This window comes from Cyprinus carpio, chromosome A7 (assembly GCF_018340385.1).
Source record: "Cyprinus carpio isolate SPL01 chromosome A7, ASM1834038v1, whole genome shotgun sequence".
Lineage (NCBI taxonomy): Eukaryota > Metazoa > Chordata > Actinopteri > Cypriniformes > Cyprinidae > Cyprinus > Cyprinus carpio.
The window spans coordinates 11439183-11457636 of record NC_056578.1 but is presented as its reverse complement, the minus strand read 5'-3'; the positions used below and the strand labels follow the sequence as shown (position 1 = coordinate 11457636).

The following is an 18454-nucleotide window of genomic DNA, read 5'->3' as shown; positions in this document are numbered from 1 at the left end:
ATTGTCTTCTGCATACTGTGCAGTATATACTGATGACCGTTTACAACTCAGAAATATGTAATAGTATGCATTTAAAACAGAAGTATGCTTCATTGTTGTCACATGATCTCATCATGTTGCATCATGGCGACACAAAATACTAAATATTATATTTTGCATTTTTAGTCCACTTTTGTGCTTAAATGTCTTAAATTATGACAGGACAATCAAAAAAAAAAGTCAAGAAAGATATTAAAAATTGCAGTTGATTTTGCTCCTGGTTTATTCATTGTACTGGAAATAGAAGGTCAAACTAAGTTCAGTGCATAGTGGGATAAAGTACATGTTTTGGTGAATTTGGGTTCTGTTTATTTAAATGCTTTTACAAACGCAAACAGTATTTTGTCCTGTTATCTCCAGTATGCCAGAGAAACCGACCAGCTGAATAAAATGAGCAGGAATGAAGGTCGACAGAAGATCTTCACCCTCGATCCTGAGACGCAGGTTAGTCCATTATGTCCAATGTACAGCTATTAGAAAGACAGTCTTTCTTTGCCTATGTGAAGCAATGAGGAAAATTTATAATTTGTATCTCTCCCTTCCTCTTCAGAGATTAGATTTCTCAGGCATTGAGCCTGATGTAAAGCCATTTGAAGAGCGATTTGGCCGAAGATTCATGGTTAGCTGTCATGACTTGACCTTTAACCTGCAAGGATGTGTCAGTGAGAAGAATGATGGCATCCTAACCAATGTGAGTAAACCTTAAGCTATGCGTTTTATCTTTTTTGTCAGTGTCACATTTTTGTTGATCCCGTCGTTCCTTGTGATGCTGCCGGTGCTACTGTTGATCTTTGATACGTGAGAATGTTTAGACTTTGAGAAATCATGAACAATATTAGCCAGTGCAGAATATCCCTATTATTTTCTAAGCAAAAAAATAATTATAGACTTGGGCTCAGTTATCCTAATGGGACTCCACCATTCATATTTTCCTTTGTAGATGTAAGTTGTTTTAGACATAGAGAGTCCTGGTACTGTATATCTTAAAAAAGACTTCCTGTACTTGAGTTTGGGGCTTTGGCCATGAAAACTTCCTCTTCTTGTTTTTTAAAATATGTTTGACGTCACAATTATAGAAAAAAAGAATTGTAGGCATATTATTTTAAAAGATCAGTTGCATGTATCTGATTTTCAAGATAAGTTTTTTTTTTTTTTTAATTTTAGTACAATTTTTATTTAAAAAAATAATAATATATATAATATAATATTATATTATAATTGTATTATTATTATTATTATTATTATTATTATTATTATGTATCTTAAGTATAACAAGTTTTAGTGGTTAACAAAACATTTTGTGAGTTATTTAAATACAATTAATAATAATAATGTATGAAAGTGCTGAAAAACATTTAGATACATGCACTGCTAATTTATCTGTATATTTTATATGAAATTAAATGTTAAAAATGTCAAGAAAAAATTTAAAATGCTAAAAAAAAAAAAAAAAAAAAAAATCTTTTTACATTTTACAATACCAGTGTCAAAGGAAAATATAGTTCAAAGCCTAAAAATGTATTTGTAAATGAAAAATGAAATCTTAGCTATAGTGTAGTCTTGCCTTTATTTTCCTAATCCTAATGTCCTGTACAGAGGATAGGCCTATGCAATAAAATATAAATGTATTTTTGAATTACGTGTTTCTTAAGCTACGAACATCACATGAAAACCATAAATTCTCTTTGTGTCCCAGATTAAATAATAAATGTGTCAATTATTATCTAGCTTTGTCTATCAGAGAACAGCAGTTATGGGTCAGTATAGTTGAATATCATGGAGTTTTTTTAATGAGAGATGAATTAGAGATTTTTGGCATGAGGACAGAGGACTCATCCAGAACACATTAATGAATATGATCACGCTCAGTGAAGCACTCTCATTGGCTCCAGGGAAGGAATGCTGGCGCTCATCAGCAGGGTTTGGAAAACTTCAGCTCCCTTAGATGCATCTTGACTTTCCCACACTTTGTTAAATGATTAAAAGAGACATGACTGATGCGAATGGAGTGAAATTACACTCCGAGATGTGGTTACGTAAACACTAGAAGTACAGTCTTTTGCTTGAATCTGATTTGATGTCATTAAATAATATAATCTGTATCAACCAAATTATATGATCCTCACAGCATGTAGTACTGCTCAGACAGATTGCTTGCTTGAATCTAAGTTACCGGAGTAAAGATGACAAGTACAAGACTCATCAGCCTCATTCATTCCACACTTTGTGGTTTCTCCTCAGGTAGAGCCGTTCTTCATCAGCCTGGCGTTGTTTGATCTGTCCAAAGGATGTAAGATCTCTGCAGACTTTCATGTTGACCTCAATCCACCCTGTGTGAGGGAAATGCTTCAAGAAGGTTCCTCTGGGACGCCAAAAGAACCAGAAGGAGGAGATGGAAATGAAACAGTCAGGGTAAACGGACACGGTCTGCCGGTTCTCCAGAGGGTCAAGGAGTCTCTTATACGCTTCCCCACTCAGGTAAAAGTTCATCATACTGACATGGTAACACTTTGGGGACAGCTTTCTAGACAAATATTCTCTGAACTTAATTGAAAAAGCCTCTGCTGCAAGAAAATTAGAAGTAGTGGGAGGAGCGTTTGGGCTTTTCCAATGTAATAGAATACGTCTACGGGCTATGAGAGAGGCAAAAGCCACAACATCAGAGTTTTTCTTAGTAAGACTAGTTGAAGTACGAGGAACCCCAAAGATGGATGTCAGTGGACAAGGCTCTAACCTGATATTGAGGGAATTATTCAATGATTTAAAAAACATGACCAGAAATTGACTAATTTGGGGCAAGAAAAAAAAACATATGAACATGGTCTGCTGGAGATAAACCACATCTGTCACAGGTATCATTTGTGCCTGGAAATAGTTTCAGTTATTTTAATACGTTTTTTTCTACTTTATATAAAATACAATATACATTTTGTTTCTTATTTTTTATTTTTACACACACACACACACACACACACACGTATATATAATATATATATATATAAACTTTTAAAATAAAATAAACTTTTAAATGAATAATAAAAAATGAAATAATATATAAATTATATATATATATATATATATATATATATATATATATATATATATATATATATATATATTATATTATTTACATATATACATATATCGATAGATATGGCTCTTTTCCTCAAAAGAAGTAATTGGGTATTTTTTTTGTCTGTTTTATGGTCCACTAAGTGAAAAGTATTAGTAAGCACCATTAAAAATCAAGAGAGAGCTTTCTGGTCTTTTAGTTTTTTTTTCTAGTCAGCTTTTAAAATCTGTACTTTGCTGAATGTTTCTTCAAATGACTGGCAACCCTCCTCGGAGAGCATTGTCCAGCACTGCTGAATAAAGGATGCTTCTGCTGTGCTTCTGAGAGGGAAGTCAATGTGGTTTCAGAATGTTGCGCATCCATGCAGTTTTCAAGGCTGCAGGTGGCTGAATATAGCTAGTTATTGTTTGGCTGACTTGCGTCATTTTATTTCTGCCTTCTGTTGAAAGCTTTGTCCATTTTGCAATAACAGTCACGTGTAAAATCATGTGCATATGAACTTTCATGCCTCATTAGTTCAGTGTACACAACTGAAGACACATTTTTGTTTTATTATTTACATCTGTCACCTTTTGCAGGCCTGATGCCTTTTAATGCAGGATGATACGGAGAGCTCTGCTAAATAAATGCACCTTTTTATCTCTGGTATTGAAGTTTTCCAGTTATAAATCACGCATTGTTATATCTAACTAATCCTCTCATGGCTTACTTATCTGTGTGTGTTTTCATGTGTTTGAGCTTGCTGTTCTGTTCAAAGCGTGTGGCCAGGGCAGAAACGGCTATAAGTTTTAACACGGCACTGTTTCATAGCACTAACGCTATGCACTAAATCAAAGCCAGTGCCATGACAGTCTCAAGCCTGTGCTGACAAGCTGGGAGACGTGACGTGGCTTTACTGGAACTGACTTCACGCAGGGCAGCTGACATGAAGAAGAGAGGGCTGGATGTGTTAGAGAGAGAAAGAGACACTAGAACTTGTCCAATGGCTTGAACTGTGTGTTGAAGTTTGGTTTTCTGAATTTGATTCTTTTGATCATGAAGTGGTTATGTAAAAGTGCATAGAACAAGTCTGCAGAGGTTAAAAGGAGGCATCTTAGCAACCTACGATTTAAAATTTGGTTCTGTGGCCCTAAGAGACTCTCTCAAAAACAATCAGTACACTTTCTCTGTAGCTTTCATATAATAATAATAATAATAATAATAATAATAAAAGTATGTCTATTCATTCATTCATTTATGTGAAAACTGAAATATGACCATAATAATAATAATAATTATAGCTGTTGTTGTTCAAACCTGCAGCAAATGAAGGAACTAGCTATTTAAACCACTGTATTCCAATTAGGGCTGGGCGATATATCTAACGATATGATCATGCGCATCTAGTCAGTAAATCTGGTTCCCTGATTAGCGCTAAATCGCCATCACCTGCTTTCAAATGGAGCGGCATTTAATAGACAGAGCCGTAGATCACTTACAAGCTACGCAATATCGCGTTGATTATCGCAGATGTATCGCCTTCGATAATCAACGCGATATTGCGTAGCTTGTCAGTGATCTACGGCTCTGTCTATTAAATGCCGCTCCATTTGAAAGCAGGTGATGGCGATTTAGCGCTAATCAGGGAACCAAGGGATTTACTGACTAGATGCGCATGATCATATCGTTAGATATATCGCCCAGCCCTAATTCCAATTATTATTTTTTTAAATTACATTGAATTTCCATAACCAACAAAACACTTACCCTTGATAATCTTGAATGATCTGTCAGACTATTTAATTTTCCTGTTTACTTCTAAGTATTTCTATAACCACAGTGTGTCTTTTGTGTTGTCCAGGGTATTTTCTCCGTTACCAACCCCAACACAGACATCTTCCTGCTGGCCCGGGTGGAGAAGGTCTTACAGAATGGCATCACCCATTGCACTGAGCCCTACATTAAGACCTCTGACATCAGCAAGGTCTGGTGCTCAATAACACACACATGCTTCAAGAGAACTGAAAACAGTTCTTAGGCATGACATCTTTCTACTAGAAAAAGAGCATTGCATAACATCAACAAGCTGTCTGCACTCTATAGGATACATTTTAACATTGTAAATGTCAGTCTGATGTGGAAAATAAAAGTATTGTATAAAGATAGTATGAAAAATGTGTTGTATTTATTCAACTGTAATGTTTTTGACCTGCATTGTCTTTTGATAATTCAGATTTAAATGCTTTCCAGAATGCTCTGTGGAATATTTCCATGCCTTTTTATGTGTCTGTTTCTCAGACAGTACCAAAAGTCCTGAAGACTGCCAAGCAGACTTGCCAACGGCTGGGACAATACCGGATGCCCTTCGCTTGGGCCGCCAAGTAAGACACAGAAACTCGCTCCTTATTCACTTAATGGACTAGTAAAGCTTAAATGATATATGTTCTACATCAAATAGAATTACGTGTCCTTCAAACTGGAATGTCACAGTCAGTGCTCTTCGGAAATCACTTTAGTAAAAATTTAGGTAATATGTAAGAGTTTTAAAGTTCATTTCTGGTGCCAAGGATATGTGTGTTGTGTCTTCAGACAGGTGTTCAAAGACTCCCAAGGCAGTTTAGACATTGAGGGGAAGTTCTCTCCGCTCTACCGCCAAGACAGTAGCAAGATATCCAGTGAAGACCTTATCAAATTGCTGACAGATCTCAAAAAGTGAGTGGCAACGTGTGTGTACTAGACTTAATACACCATATTTTGATGCCAGGTATCCCTAAATGGTCACTTTGAATTTGACAAGTAGGAAATTTTCCTGGGTCAGCATGCCTGTAACAACAGTCCTGATTTGATCCCTAATCTAAACACTAGCCCTGAATCAAAGGGAAGTGATAAGAATGGTGCACAAGGCTTTAAGATGAACCCTATTCCTTTGCCCGTCACTAAATTGTTGATGTGAATGATGTGTTGCACTTGGCAAAATCCCCGTCATCCACCATGAATGTACTTCCTTTTTAGTCACTTTATTGTATTATGCATTATGAATGTTTTGATGACATTTTTGCTCTTAGACCAGAGAAGAACAAACTGCAGATAATCCCTGGACAAATTAACATCACTGTTGAGTGTGTGCCTCCAGACTTGTCAAGTAAGTTTGTTTGTCTTTTTTAATTTACTTTGGCTTTTAATATTAGATAACACCTTCTAACACCAGAAGGCGTTTAGTTTTAAAATTCTCAGTAACAATTTATTTAAAGGCACAATTTAGCATATGATGCAATTTGTAAATCATAAAAACAATGGTTCACGTGACAAATGTGTAAAAATTAAGGAAATGGAAGGAGATTATTTACTTGTTTTTCTGCCGTTCACCAAATGATGTCACTTCCTGGGTGTCACAGTTTTGTTGAATGTTCCGTTTCTTGTAATGGGGGAAATTATGCAGTATCAGCTAAACATTATGCTTTTGCATAATAGTAACTAATTAAAAAAAAAAATAATAATAATTTAAACAGATTTTAATTGATATGTGATTTTAATTGATACAGTTTGCATTAGGAATACAGTCTTTTTTATATGTTTAAAAATAGCTAGGTTAATTTTTAATGGTTTTCTCTTTGAGTGAATCTGGTATTTGTGTCTTTATTACTTTTAAAAAAGGAATGGGATGCTGATTTGTACACTGTGGAAACATTTTTTTTTTTCATGATTTAACCCTGAAAATCCTTTACCTAATCTTGTGTTCCTGGTCAAAAAGTACCGTCCTATGAAGAATTGCTTGTAAATCTGTCATTATGCTAACAAGGTGGGACACAATCCCCAAAAAGTACATAAAATGATCAAACATTTAGCAGACAGTAGGTTATAGTCCAATGCGATAACATTAACTTGCATTTTCAGAAGAAAGAAAACACATCATGAGGGTTAACAGATAATGAAAGGTATTTAATTTATAACCTTCATCTCCACAGACTCTGTCACATCATCTTATATTCCTGTGAAGCCGTTTGAGGAGCAGTGTGAGAAGGTGTCCGTGGAAGTGGAGGAGTTTATCCCAGAAGAGGCCAGATACAATCACCCATTCACCATCTACAAGAACCATCTCTATGTCTATCCTCAGCAGCTCAAATACGACAATCAGAAGACATTTGCCAAGGTGAGGTTCCTCACACATTCTGTAATTAGTGGAACTGGGAAGCTGTGGGTGGTGGTGCAACAACAAGCTCCTTCAAGCAGTAACAATGTCTGCCTACGTGTTTTCAAACATGAGGCTCTGTGAAAAGCCCCAGGGATTCTATTCATAATCAATTCACGGAAGATCGTATCTCTAATTAAACAGAATTCAGGGTTAATTGCATCCTCCTCCACTGCTGGAAAGCTCATTCTACTAACTATTCGCTCTATTACTCTCCAACTTCTTTTCTTCTAAATTAGAGATGCTACCAAACATATATACAGATCTATTTTTCAGTGATACTAATGACATCGGTTTATTGGCTTTTTATTCAGTTTCATTCATTAGCAAAATAGCAATTAGATTTTTTTTAATCAGTACATAATTAGTGTCCTATTAGATTATTTATTATTATTATTACATACATGCTGCTTGCCAAAGGTTTTGAATAATCACATATATACAGTATGTATTGTTGTTGAGATAGCAAAAATGTGCTAATATATCTGATCCTGGACCACAAAAGTCACTGGGGTATATTGTAGCAATAGCCAAAACTACATTGTATGGGTCAGAATTATTGATTTATCTTTTATGCCAAAAATCATTAGCATATTGAGTAAAGATCATGTTCCATGGAGATATTTTGTAAATTTCCTACTGTAAATATATTAGAACTTAATTTTTGATTAGTAATATGCATTGCCAAAAACTTCATTTGGACAGCTTTAAAGGCGATTTTCTCAGTATTTTTTTTTTTTTTTTTTGCACCCTTAGATTCCAGATTTTCAAATAGTTGTATCTCGGACACATATTGTCCCATCCTCACAAACATACATCAGTGGAAAGCTTATTTATTCAGCTTTCAGATGTTGTATAAATCGCAATTTCGAAAAATTCACCCTTATGGCTGGTTTTGTGGTGCAGGGTCACATATATGAAGTGGTCTGATACAGTGTCTGTTTTTTCTTCCAGGCTCGAAACATTGCAGTTTGTGTTCAGTTCAAGGATTCTGATGATGAAGGAGCCGCCCCATTAAAGGTGACTGTTTGATTGTTATTTGTGTGCTATCCGTTTTCTTCCCCAATTCTTTAATATTTTATAATTAGTGCAGTGTAATGTGTAAGTGACTAACCACTGTTTGCTTTTAGTGCATCTATGGCAAGCCAGGGGATCCAGTTTTCACCACCAGTGCTTTTGCTGCAGTTTTGCATCATAATCAGTGTCCGGAGTTTTATGATGAGGTGAGATCCGTATGTTATCATGTAGTGTTATTCTTTCACTCAACTGCACAGCAACACAATATCTCATCCTTTCTTATCTGTAGAAATACATCAAGCATGTGACATCACATCATATTGGACTTAACACAATTACATTTTTGAGTAAAAACCATTAGTGTTATTGTTTAACCATCATTACTGTTAAAAAATAAATTTGTATAATTTATATGCCTAAGGGACAAAAACAGCACACAAAATATAAACACATGCTTAGATTATTATTGAGACCTAAAACTATGACATTTACATTACTACAGTTGAGCAGACTCAAGGATATGAAGAGCTGAATCTTTCTGCAGACACATCCTGTTAGGCTTCACCAGACCCTCAGGGCCAAGAAATTAAAGACAGATTGTTCGTTCAATAGATGAACGAGTCACAAGACATCAACATAGACAGTACGCACAGACATAGCATTTGATACAGTATTGCATGATTTGCTGGAACAAACCTAATGATGTCATTAGCAGGAGAGCCTTAAAAGAGTAGTTAAGCAAAACATGAAGAATTTATCATTAATAATTATCATCGCTAATCACAATAACATGTTTATATTTTCATGTACTGTATTTATGAGTCACGATGTGGCTTAGAAAACACACGAAACTTTCTTTATGAGAATAAGTCAAGATTTCCTTAATGTTGAAGTATTTTCATCTCTGTCCCAGATTAAAATCGAGCTTCCTGTCCACATCCATGAGAAGCATCACATTCTATTTACTTTCTATCACATAAGCTGTGAGGCTGGCAACAAAACCACCACCAAGAAACGGGACGGGGTGGAAACACTGGGTGAGTGTGTGCCTGTGTGCTTGTGTATTGTATACCGTTCCAAAGTTTATACTCAACAAGATTTTTTCAAATTAATAATCTTTTCATCAAGGACACTGTTGGGGCTACATTAGTTTGCTTTCAGTAGTGGTAATTTTGTTAATTAATTTGTTTACTATTATGATTTTGCTTATATTAGTAATATATATTTTGGTAATATTCTTTTGTTTGTTTGTTTAGTTAATTGTTTTTATTTATATGTTTAGTCTTTATTCGTGGTTAGTTTAATAACTACAATGTTTGATTTAGACACCTGAGGGCAGTAGTGGGCACAGGTAAAGGTAAATATAGGTAGGAAGTCACCTGGGTGATGGGCATATGGTTTTTTACCAGCGCGAGAGATGCTGAATTGTTTGCTCAGTTGGAATAAATAAACCAGCCACAACCCTGAACCCAGCTTGAATTTGATTTTATTTCTTGCCTGCGTACATCACCTCCCCAGGGGGCTAGAAGTTGTCGTTTGAAAGTTTGATTTAAGTTTAATTACCTTTTGTTTGTTGACAAACGGCCACTACAGACAAATTAAACTGATCAAAACCTTTAAAATATTGTCATGGTTTCCATAAAAATAATGAGCAGCACAACTGTTTTCAGCAGTGGGAATAATGAGAAATTTTTCGTAAGCAGCAAATCAGCATGTTATAGCATAATGATTTCTGAAGCATCATGTGCCACTAAAAGACTGAATGTTCAGCTTTGTTAAAATATAAAAGTTATTTTAAGTTGTAGTAATATTTCACGATATTTTTAATAAATGCCAAAATGTGCATAAGAGACTTCTTTCGAGAACATTACGACTGGATTACTATCGAATGGTGGTGTGTGTGTGTGTGTGTGTGTGTGTGTGTGTGTGTGTGTGTGTGTGTGTGTGTGTGTGTGTGTGTGTGAGGAATATACCTTTAACTCTTGCTCTCTACAGTGGGTTATTCCTGGACTCCTTTATTGAAGGATGGCAGAATACACTTCTCAGAACTACAGCTTCCTGTGTCAGCCAATCTACCAGCTGGTTACATGTATGACAAAAGCCAAGACTCAAAAAAGGTAAAATCTTCCTAAAAATTAATTGGTTGTTGATTGGTTGGTTCATTTGTTCATTGATGGTTTGGCTGCTTGAATTGATTGGTTCACTGATTCATTCAGTAATTTTTTGTGTGTTTTTTTTTTTTTTTTTTTGCAGTCTTCACCAGACATCAAATGGGTGGAGAATGCCAAACCATTATTTAAAGTCCGAGCGTATGTAGCATCAACAATTTACACTGAGGTATGTTGATCTGATCTTAGGATGGTTCAGCCATTTTCCATTGTACTGAACAGAGAGTAATGAAGTGTTCAGTAAAATAAAAGCATTCAATCTAGTAACTCTCGTCCATCCAGGATTTGCACCTCCACAATTTCTTCCAGTATTGCCAGCTGATGAGGTCAACATCACAGGGCAATCCCGCTGAACTCATCAAGTACCTAAAGGTGAGAAATGGATATCCTCAGTTAAACAGTGATATTGTAAATGAAACAGTAATAAGCGTTTCTATTTGAACCTATTTTAAAATGCTCTTTATTCCTCTGATGGCAAATCTGAATTTTCAGCAGCCATTACTCCAGTCTTCAGTGTCACATGAATTCTTTTCATTTCCTGTCTCATTTCCGTGCCTACATGCAGTCGAGACTCAGGTCATCATCAAGTTTCTGCCTACGGTGCTCGTTCAGCTCTTTGAAATCGTCACGATGGCAAGCAAAGAGAGTCTAGACATTGCTGTCAACTCCACACGGTGATTTACCACTTCATTTGTCTTCTCAGAAAGACATGCTTCTGTATTACTGTTTTGTATGCAGAGTAGCCTATGAATGCATTTGTTGTTCAGGGCAATATTTCCTTATTTAATCGTTTTTTAGTAGGATTTAAAGTGAATAGGACTGCTATGTTACCAGAGTGCCTCTGTTTGTCTCAGGGTAATCATTCACATGGTGTCTCAGTGTCATGAGGAGGAACTGGAGCACTACTTGCGCTCGTTTCTGAAGGTACAACATTATAGCTCCCTATAATTAGCTTACTATGAATTTGTTGATCTGATCACACTCGACCACTTGTAATCTTCTGATTTGTTTTATTTTTAAAAAATGTCAAAATCAGTGTTTTTATTTTGCAGTACGTGTTTCTGATCAACAACGCAACTTCAGAAAACTCTTTGACGACACATGAAGTTTTGGCTACAGCAGTGACTGTCATCCTCAAACAAACTGCAGACTTCAACACCTGCAACAAACTCCTCAAGGTGACAAAACCGTTTAGAGTATGAGCTACTCTCTTTGCACAGCAGATGGCACTGTTGCGTTTATTTTCTATCCTTTTGATTCACTTCAGAATTGCGTTTATTGTTCCAGAAAACAGATCATGATATGACCATTGACATCCAAATATTTACATATAACATTTCAGTATTGATGTATTCAGTGCCACTGGACCTTCCTCAGTGTATTCAAATCAATCAATCAACCCACCTCGTCTCATATGCCTTTTCTTTTCTTGTCTATTCTATTCTTATATCTGTAAATGTAATATGTGACCCTGGACCACAAAACCAGTCTTAAGTATCAATTTATCAAAATTGAGACTTATACATCATCTGAAAGCTGAATACTAAAGTTTTCAGACATGAGACATTCACACTTCCCGTAAAGGACTGATTATGGAGAAAGAATGGTTCTTTTGTATTGCAAACATGATACTTGACTCCGAACTGCTGCTAATTATTATTCTTTTGTCTGTAATATTCATGGGAAAATTAGATTGCCTACACTTCATCATTGCATCGTTGTTGTGTTTAGCGTCGTGAGTCATGTTTACATTAATCTACACCCCGCCTCCAGCAGCGTGGGGGTGTTTGAATGTTCGAAAACAGTATACCGTCGCTCAGTCTTTTCAAAACTTCATTTTGCCCCCAAACGAAGAACGAAAACAAATTTAGTTTGAAGTATATCCTTTGAAGTATAAGCCTTTAAGACATATAAGTCACATATAGTCTTTTTACGTAACTGTTTCCACAAGGACACATTTTCTTGGAATTCAGTTCTCAGAGCTTTCTTGGAACTAGGTTTGAGGGAATATGCTTTTTCATAAGAAAACTGGTTTGACTTTGACTGGTGTCAGAGATCACATCGTATTGTGGTAGAATAATAAGTCCATTGTTTCTGCAATGCAATTCACTTTCACTTTGATTTACTTTTGTCACTATGTTGCGGTGTTGTATACATTTATTTGTATGTTTAAAACTGATATATAGTGGCACACATTCAGAACATTCCTGTGATATGATATGGTATACATTAATATTATTATTCTTTTTAAACATTAAAGTAGTTAGATATCATGTTACACTATTGTTCAAACTTTTGGGATCATTAAGTATTTTTTTTCCTGAAAGACATTGATGCTTTTTATTCAGCAAGGATGCATTAAATGAATCAAATTTATAATGTTACAAAATAACTCTATTTCAAATAAATGATGCTCTTTTGTACTTCCTATTAATCAAAGAATCCTAAAAATGTATGATTGAAAATAAAGAGAAATGTTTCTTGTGCAGCAAATAAGCATATAAGAAGTAATGGCTGATGAAAATTCATCTTTGGCATCACAGGATTAAATGACATTTTATTAAAATGTTAAAATAAAATGTTTTATTTAAAATAAAATAAGAAATTGTAATCCTAATAACATTTCACAATATTGCTGTTTTTACTGACCTCAATCTTTGAACAGTAATGTGTAATATGGTATCAGTAAATATTTTATGTATTGACACACATTTATGACGTTCATCTATGTTACTGTATTAACACCTTTTTCTTTTTGTCTTATATTACAGTATTCCTGGTTCTTCTTTGAGACCATTGCAAAGTCAATGGCACAATACCTCCAGGATGGTAACAGAATGAAAGTTAGTATAATCTGATGACATATTTTACTCTTTAAAGTAATATCAATTAACAGCCATTTGCTATCTGAGAGGAGTGTACAGGGCCTTACTTTCCACTTCCTTTCCTTAGTCATCATCCTTAGTAAACACAATAAAAAGTAGCCGGGCTGTCAAACAGGAAGTTGTGTTCCACCTTTGGCATTTGTACACAGAATGAGGTTAACTTCTTCATTCTTCAAAAGTTTGCATGATCAAGGTATCTGTGAAGAAACTAATAAATTAATAAACAAGGCACACGAGCTGCACTGTACTCTACTGTTGACACAGAGTTGTTTTTTGCATGTACAGTGTGTGTTTAACAGTTTCAACTTTGTGTCAGGCCGTTTCAAACATGTTCAGACCTAATTTACATGCCATTGGATGCTATTTGCATAACTGAAACCATAACCCATGTATGTCATTTAAAGGCCGGTGTATAAAGTCAGTTGTTCGAACATGCCTTCAGCACAATACCTAGATTGCATGACACTGAAGAAAACAGTTGGACTTCCGTCTGGTTAGAATATCTCGGGCATTGACAGCTGAAATGAAATCAGATAAAATCCTACTTTACTTACAAATGATTCTTTCCTGTACCCATGTAGTATTCATAGCATAGCTATGTGACAGTTAAGAATGTGAAACCACCTCTACTGTCCATTTCCTGCAGATGCCGCGAGCCCAGAGGTTTCCAGAATCATTCCACCAAGCACTGCAGTCCTTGTTGTTGGCGATCATGCCTCACATCACTATGCGCTACGTGGACGTCCCAGTGGAGGCCCGCTCCGTCAACTTTAGCTTGGCCTGCTTCATCAAGGTCAGGCCTAGAGCTGTAGTATTTTAGTATGATCAGGGTTATTATTTAAGGTCAGGCTTAACTCTTTAATGCCTCTTTAATGAGGTAAACGACACAACTGTTTTCAACATTGATAATAATAAGAAATGCTTCTAGAGCAGCAAATCAACATATTAAAATGATTTCTGGAGGATCATGTGACAGTGAAGACTGCGGTAAATGGCCACTGAAAATCCATCACAGGAATACATTTTAAATATTAGAATATTCTTCTGTTAATATTTCACAATATCAGTATTTCTCTGCAGTTTTGCAATGATTGCTTGAGAATAATATCATCTCTTAATGATCAACGATACGTGTCAACCATGAAAATCTTTTGCAGCTTCTGCCACTAGAAGTTGTTTAATATTTTATAGTTATATTAGTTATATTATAGTTATATTAGTTGTTTAATATGTTCTTTTTTATTTAAATTTTATTTTTAGTTTAATTGTTTGAATTGCATTGTCTACGTGTTCTAAGTGCACACAAGTTGCACAAGTGTGTTTGATATTCTGCAGTTGTACATTAACCTATAATCATGGCTTTCAAATTCCATTCACACTAATAATTAAACTGAAGTGATACAATCTGGTAGATTCGAGCAAATTTTATTCATTTTATCTAATGATAGCTATTATTTGAAGTGTGTTTCAACATTTGGACTTGGTCGCCAGTGTGTTGACTGAATGTGTGGCCAACATCAAGACTATGAACCAAAGTTAAACCTTCTCCTCTTTCTCCTCCCTGTCCCTGGCACTGTAGTTTAACCAAACACATTTGATTGTTCATATATAATATGTGTAAAGTTTTATTGGGCCTCATTCTTTATTGAATTTTGATTTATTTATTGTCCACATGACCTCATTTTAAGGCATTACATTGTTCTGACTGAAACTCTCCCCCTTCACAGCGCTGCCTTACGTTCATGAACCGAGGATTTGCTTTCAGTCTGATAAATGAATACATGTGTTTCTTCGGCCTGAAAGATCCAAAGGTAGGCAAAACAACTCAAATACATCACATGGTCAAAGCAATGATACTTACATTTATTTAGTGGGTTATTAATAATATAATAATATTAAATGGTAAATGACTAAATGTTTTTTTGTTTGTTAGTTTTTTTGCATCGAATCAACCTGGTGGTCTTTAAGGTAACATTAGTGTCATAATTAGTGGTGTCAGTCAATTAAAAAAATTAACTAATTAATCACAATTTTTTTCTGAAATTAATCACAGTTAATCCCACCTACTGTAGCATTAAAGTTTTTAAATATACTTTTATATTGCAATAATTTCACATTCTATTTTTTTTATTAATGTAGAAACTGATATCTCTAGGAAATTGCACCCCCCCAATACCCTAATAGGATGGTTCACCCAGAAGTTAAAATGACCCCATAATTTACTCACCCTCAAGCCATCCTAGGTGTATATGACCTTCTTCTTTCAGATGAATCCAATCTGAGTTATATTAAAAAACCATCCCTTAAAGAACTATCCCTTTAATCATTGACTATAGCCATTCAGCACTACAGTATAATTAAGATCTATCAATTTGGACATTTATTAGACTTTAAAAAATTATAATTTCTAATTTAAGTGAACTTAATCCTCACATGAACCCATTAAAACAAATGTCATATTTTTCAACCTGTGCCCTTCAGCTAGTAGGAAATATACAGAAATCGAATGAAGTTATCAAACACTAAATTCTAAATTAAATGTAGATGAATCCTTAAAACTACAAATGTTATAAACAGACATCTCAGCAGCTGGGTTATTAGGTTATATTGGCTGCTATTACTTTAAGAGCTAATACCGCTAATTCATAAGTGAAAGTAAAATACGTACTGCGCTTTTAAGCTATTTAAAAAAATGAGGAAAAGAGGGAGAATTCAAACAAACTAAAAATGACAATTGCTTTACACCGAATTGCCGCTATTTGAAAGTGAAAGTAAAATGTGCACGCCACTTTTACAAGCCATTCAAAAGAAAAGGAAAGCGAGGAAAAGAGGGAACGTCAATGGTGATGCCGGTATTATCAGTGTTTTGTCATGTGTCAATTAACCGGTGGAAAATTTCCTCATCGTCACAACCCTGTTGAGAAGTCCAGACAGACGGAAATCCAGAGAATGGGTGTGACTCATAGTGGAATAGCTTCTCTGTTCTCATCCTCTGTGTTCTCCTTCTGTGCTGTTGATAGTTTAATTGTGGAATATCTTGTCATAACATCATGCATGATTTTTTTTCTTGTAAATTGTATGTGCCACAGCCTGTCGGGAATACACATGCTTTGAAAGGGTGCAAATTATGTATTTTCAGTAATACTGAATAGCTGATAAAACATCATATTTCGGGGGAACATATGCTAAACAGTAAATGAACACTAAAGTATATTTGTGTATACAAAATCTAGATTTGAAAACTGTTCAATTAATTTATTTGTAGTGCTTTTCATAAAACTGATTTTCTGAAGCAGTTTGTTTGAGGTTATTTTATTTTTATTTTATTTTTTTTGGCCACGGTTGTTTAAATTTTATAAATTTCAGGAAATGGTTGAGTTTTTTTTTTTTTGGAAAGCATGAGTATTAGAGTTATCATTGAATTTTGAGCATTATGCACTTTAAAAATTAGGGTTATTAATCACAAGAATTGTCAGGGGTTTTTAATTTTTTTTTGTCAATATCACTTGATATTGGATATTTAATTGTGCATGCTCGTTTTGAGCTATGCTTACATTTAGATTACCTTTGCTGACCTTAAGATGAAGTACATTTTTAAAAACTTATTATAATAATTTAATAACACTGTGAAATGTAATCTTCTTCAAATCTCAAAATAAACATCCCTTTTTCATACTGCACATTGCAGTGTTATAATGCCTAAATTCACTTGTAGAACTGAAAATTACTATTTATTGTAGTTTTCAGTGTAATATCAGTGTTATGTCTTCATGGACCTGCTCCCTATGATTAATCTCAACTGCTGTACTATTATTCACCTTCTCACTCTTTTCAGTCATCTGGCTCCTACCTGCTTACTTGCTTTCTTCTGACGAATGTTCTGCTGTGAAATAACTGGGTATTTGTGTTGTGCTTTCCGGTTTTGATGTGATATTATGTATTTATATGTATGCGTGTCTATATGTATGTACTGTATGCTATCGCTTGTATTCTTAATTTGAAGCTGTGGTTATGTATTTTCAGCCTTGAGATTGGGAAAGGTGGTCTTTAAATAAAACATAACTTTCCTTAATAACAAGTGTTGCTGAACTCGGATGTGAATTAAGACAGCTTGTCAGAACTTGTACAGATACGCTTTTGCGATAAATTGGTTTTATCTTGTCTGTTGTTATGACCCATATCTAGATTGCCAAACCAGCTTCTCCAGCATTGCACTGACGCACTCATCACTTTCTTTACGCAATGTTTGCAGGCACTTACGGAGATGAAGTTTGATTTCCTCATGACGGTGTGCAACCACGAGCACTACATTCCTCTAAACCTGCCCATGGCGTTCGGCCGAACCAAGTTGCAGCGAGTCCAAGGTAGGTCTCTCCACCCTCCACCCACCTTGCCATGGCTTTCCTTGCCCCCATCCTCCCCTCCATCCCAGTCTAACAACTTCACCACTTTAAGATCTGCTAGCAGCACCATTCATTATGCCATGTAACTTGAACCTGAAAACCATCCACACAAGGATTTAAGTGTCACAAAATGGGGCGTGATGGCACTTAAGCTTAACATATAATTTTGGCATGAATCAGAATATTTTCCCCTAAAAGTTTCCCCTAAGCACTGGATTTAACAAGTTCAGTTATAACACATGTAACATGTAATGGCTGTCATGAGTTTATCAGTTTCACTATTTCAAATAAAAAAATAATAAATGAAGGTTCAAATGAAGGTTGGATAATATGACCTCAGGATTAACATACTACCATACTACTCAAATGTGCAGTATAAATTATGTGTACTTTGCACAGTATGTACACTTCCTTTTTAAAGTTGGGGATCAGTAAGGTTTTTTTTTTTTATCTTATTGAATGCTCAGCAAGGCAGGATTCATTTGATTAGAAATACTGTTAAAACCGTAATATTGTGAAATAATATTACAATCCGAAATAACTGATTTCTATGTTTATATATTTTAAAATGTAATTAATTCCTGTGATGGCAAAGCTGAATTTCCAGCAGTTCCCAGTTCATTTTCAGCGGGAGAAATGCTGCAGGTGTCAGAGTCGACGCTCCCTGATGAGTTCTGCTACTTTGTCATGCCTAGTGACAC

General features: G+C 35.1%; 1 protein-coding gene across 3 annotated transcripts in view; it reads left to right on the top strand.

Moving 5' to 3' along the window:
* Nucleotides 1-18454, top strand: part of LOC109070278 (dedicator of cytokinesis protein 11-like) — a 67298-nt gene that overhangs the window by 12687 nt on the left and 36157 nt on the right. For 2 of the 3 annotated variants that reach the window (XM_042759638.1, XM_042759639.1), the window contains exons 10-30: nucleotides 400-483; nucleotides 590-730; nucleotides 2281-2517; nucleotides 4953-5075; nucleotides 5390-5472; nucleotides 5681-5803; nucleotides 6157-6233; nucleotides 7057-7241; nucleotides 8235-8300; nucleotides 8411-8503; nucleotides 9211-9334; nucleotides 10293-10414; nucleotides 10551-10634; nucleotides 10748-10836; nucleotides 11017-11139; nucleotides 11320-11389; nucleotides 11518-11643; nucleotides 13237-13308; nucleotides 13997-14143; nucleotides 15078-15161; nucleotides 17603-17714. In XM_042759638.1, coding sequence (XP_042615572.1) covers nucleotides 400-483; nucleotides 590-730; nucleotides 2281-2517; nucleotides 4953-5075; nucleotides 5390-5472; nucleotides 5681-5803; nucleotides 6157-6233; nucleotides 7057-7241; nucleotides 8235-8300; nucleotides 8411-8503; nucleotides 9211-9334; nucleotides 10293-10414; nucleotides 10551-10634; nucleotides 10748-10836; nucleotides 11017-11139; nucleotides 11320-11389; nucleotides 11518-11643; nucleotides 13237-13308; nucleotides 13997-14143; nucleotides 15078-15161; nucleotides 17603-17714 — 2365 coding nt within the window. Of the gene's footprint in view, nucleotides 1-399; nucleotides 484-589; nucleotides 731-2280; nucleotides 2518-4952; nucleotides 5076-5389; nucleotides 5473-5680; nucleotides 5804-6156; nucleotides 6234-7056; nucleotides 7242-8234; nucleotides 8301-8410; nucleotides 8504-9210; nucleotides 9335-10292; nucleotides 10415-10550; nucleotides 10635-10747; nucleotides 10838-11016; nucleotides 11140-11319; nucleotides 11390-11517; nucleotides 11644-13236; nucleotides 13309-13996; nucleotides 14144-15077; nucleotides 15162-17602; nucleotides 17715-18454 lie in introns of all 3 variants that reach the window. The other variant, XM_042759637.1, reaches the window with a different exon arrangement.